An 832-nucleotide genomic window follows, 5' to 3' on the forward strand; every position below is an offset into this window, starting at 1 on the left:
GAAGGGGGCGGCGGGAGCGGGATGGGACGGGACGGGATGGGGGGGACACGGTGGGGGGGGACACGGGGGCCGCTCACTGCCCTCCGCCACTCTCCCGCAGCCTTTCAGTTCTCCTACACGGCCGTCTTCGGCGCCTACACGGCCTTCATCTTCCTCCGGACAGGTGAGGCCGGGGCAGGCGGGCGCGCGGGCAGACGGACGGACACACGGCCGCCCGGACAGACGGCCAGCCGGAGGGGCGTCCGCGGCGGCCGCCCTGACGCCGCGTGTCCCCGCAGGGCACCTCATCGGCCCAGTGCTCTGTCACTCCTTCTGCAACTACGTGGGGTTCCCGGCGGTGTGGGCGGCGCTGGAGCACCCGCGGCGCCGTGCGCTGCTGCCCTGCTACGCCCTGGGCGTGGGGCTCTTCTTGCTGCTGCTGCGGCCCCTCACCCACCCCGGCTTCTTCGGGGCCCCCCCCAGCTGCGCCCCGCCGGCCGCCGCCGCCACCGTCTGCTCCTGACCCGGGCGCGGGGCGCCTGCCCCGGCCCCACCCACCCCCCCGGACCCCTTTTTGTAGCTCCTGCCCCGCACACAGAGATCTATTTTTATGATTAAAGTGCTTTAAGCGGAGTCGCGTGCGGCTGGGACGGCGACGGGGACTGGGGTGGGACTGGGGATTGGGATGGGACTGGGACAGGGGTGGGACTGGGACAGGATGGGGTTGGATGGCGACTGGGATGGGACTGGGATGGGGTTGGCCAGGACTGGAGAGGGACGGGGATTGGATGGGGACTGGGACAGGGACTGGGATGGGATTGGGACTGGGGGGTGATGGGGTTGGATGAAGACT

The 832-nt window shown here is 71.2% G+C and overlaps 1 protein-coding gene across 1 annotated transcript; it reads left to right on the forward strand.

The window, feature by feature from the left end:
• The first annotated feature begins 36 nt into the window (after positions 1-36).
• On the forward strand, positions 37-612 carry RCE1 (Ras converting CAAX endopeptidase 1). Its single transcript, XM_026056003.1, has 2 exons — positions 37-163; positions 279-612. Exons 1-2 carry the CDS (start codon positions 37-39, stop codon positions 500-502), a joined length of 351 nt encoding a protein of 116 aa, XP_025911788.1. The 3' UTR covers positions 503-612.
• The last annotated feature ends 220 nt before the right edge of the window (positions 613-832 follow it).

Source organism: Apteryx rowi, unplaced genomic scaffold (genome assembly GCF_003343035.1).
Source record: "Apteryx rowi isolate R43461 unplaced genomic scaffold, aptRow1 scaffold_1289, whole genome shotgun sequence".
In the NCBI taxonomy this organism is placed as follows: Eukaryota; Metazoa; Chordata; class Aves; order Apterygiformes; family Apterygidae; genus Apteryx; species Apteryx rowi.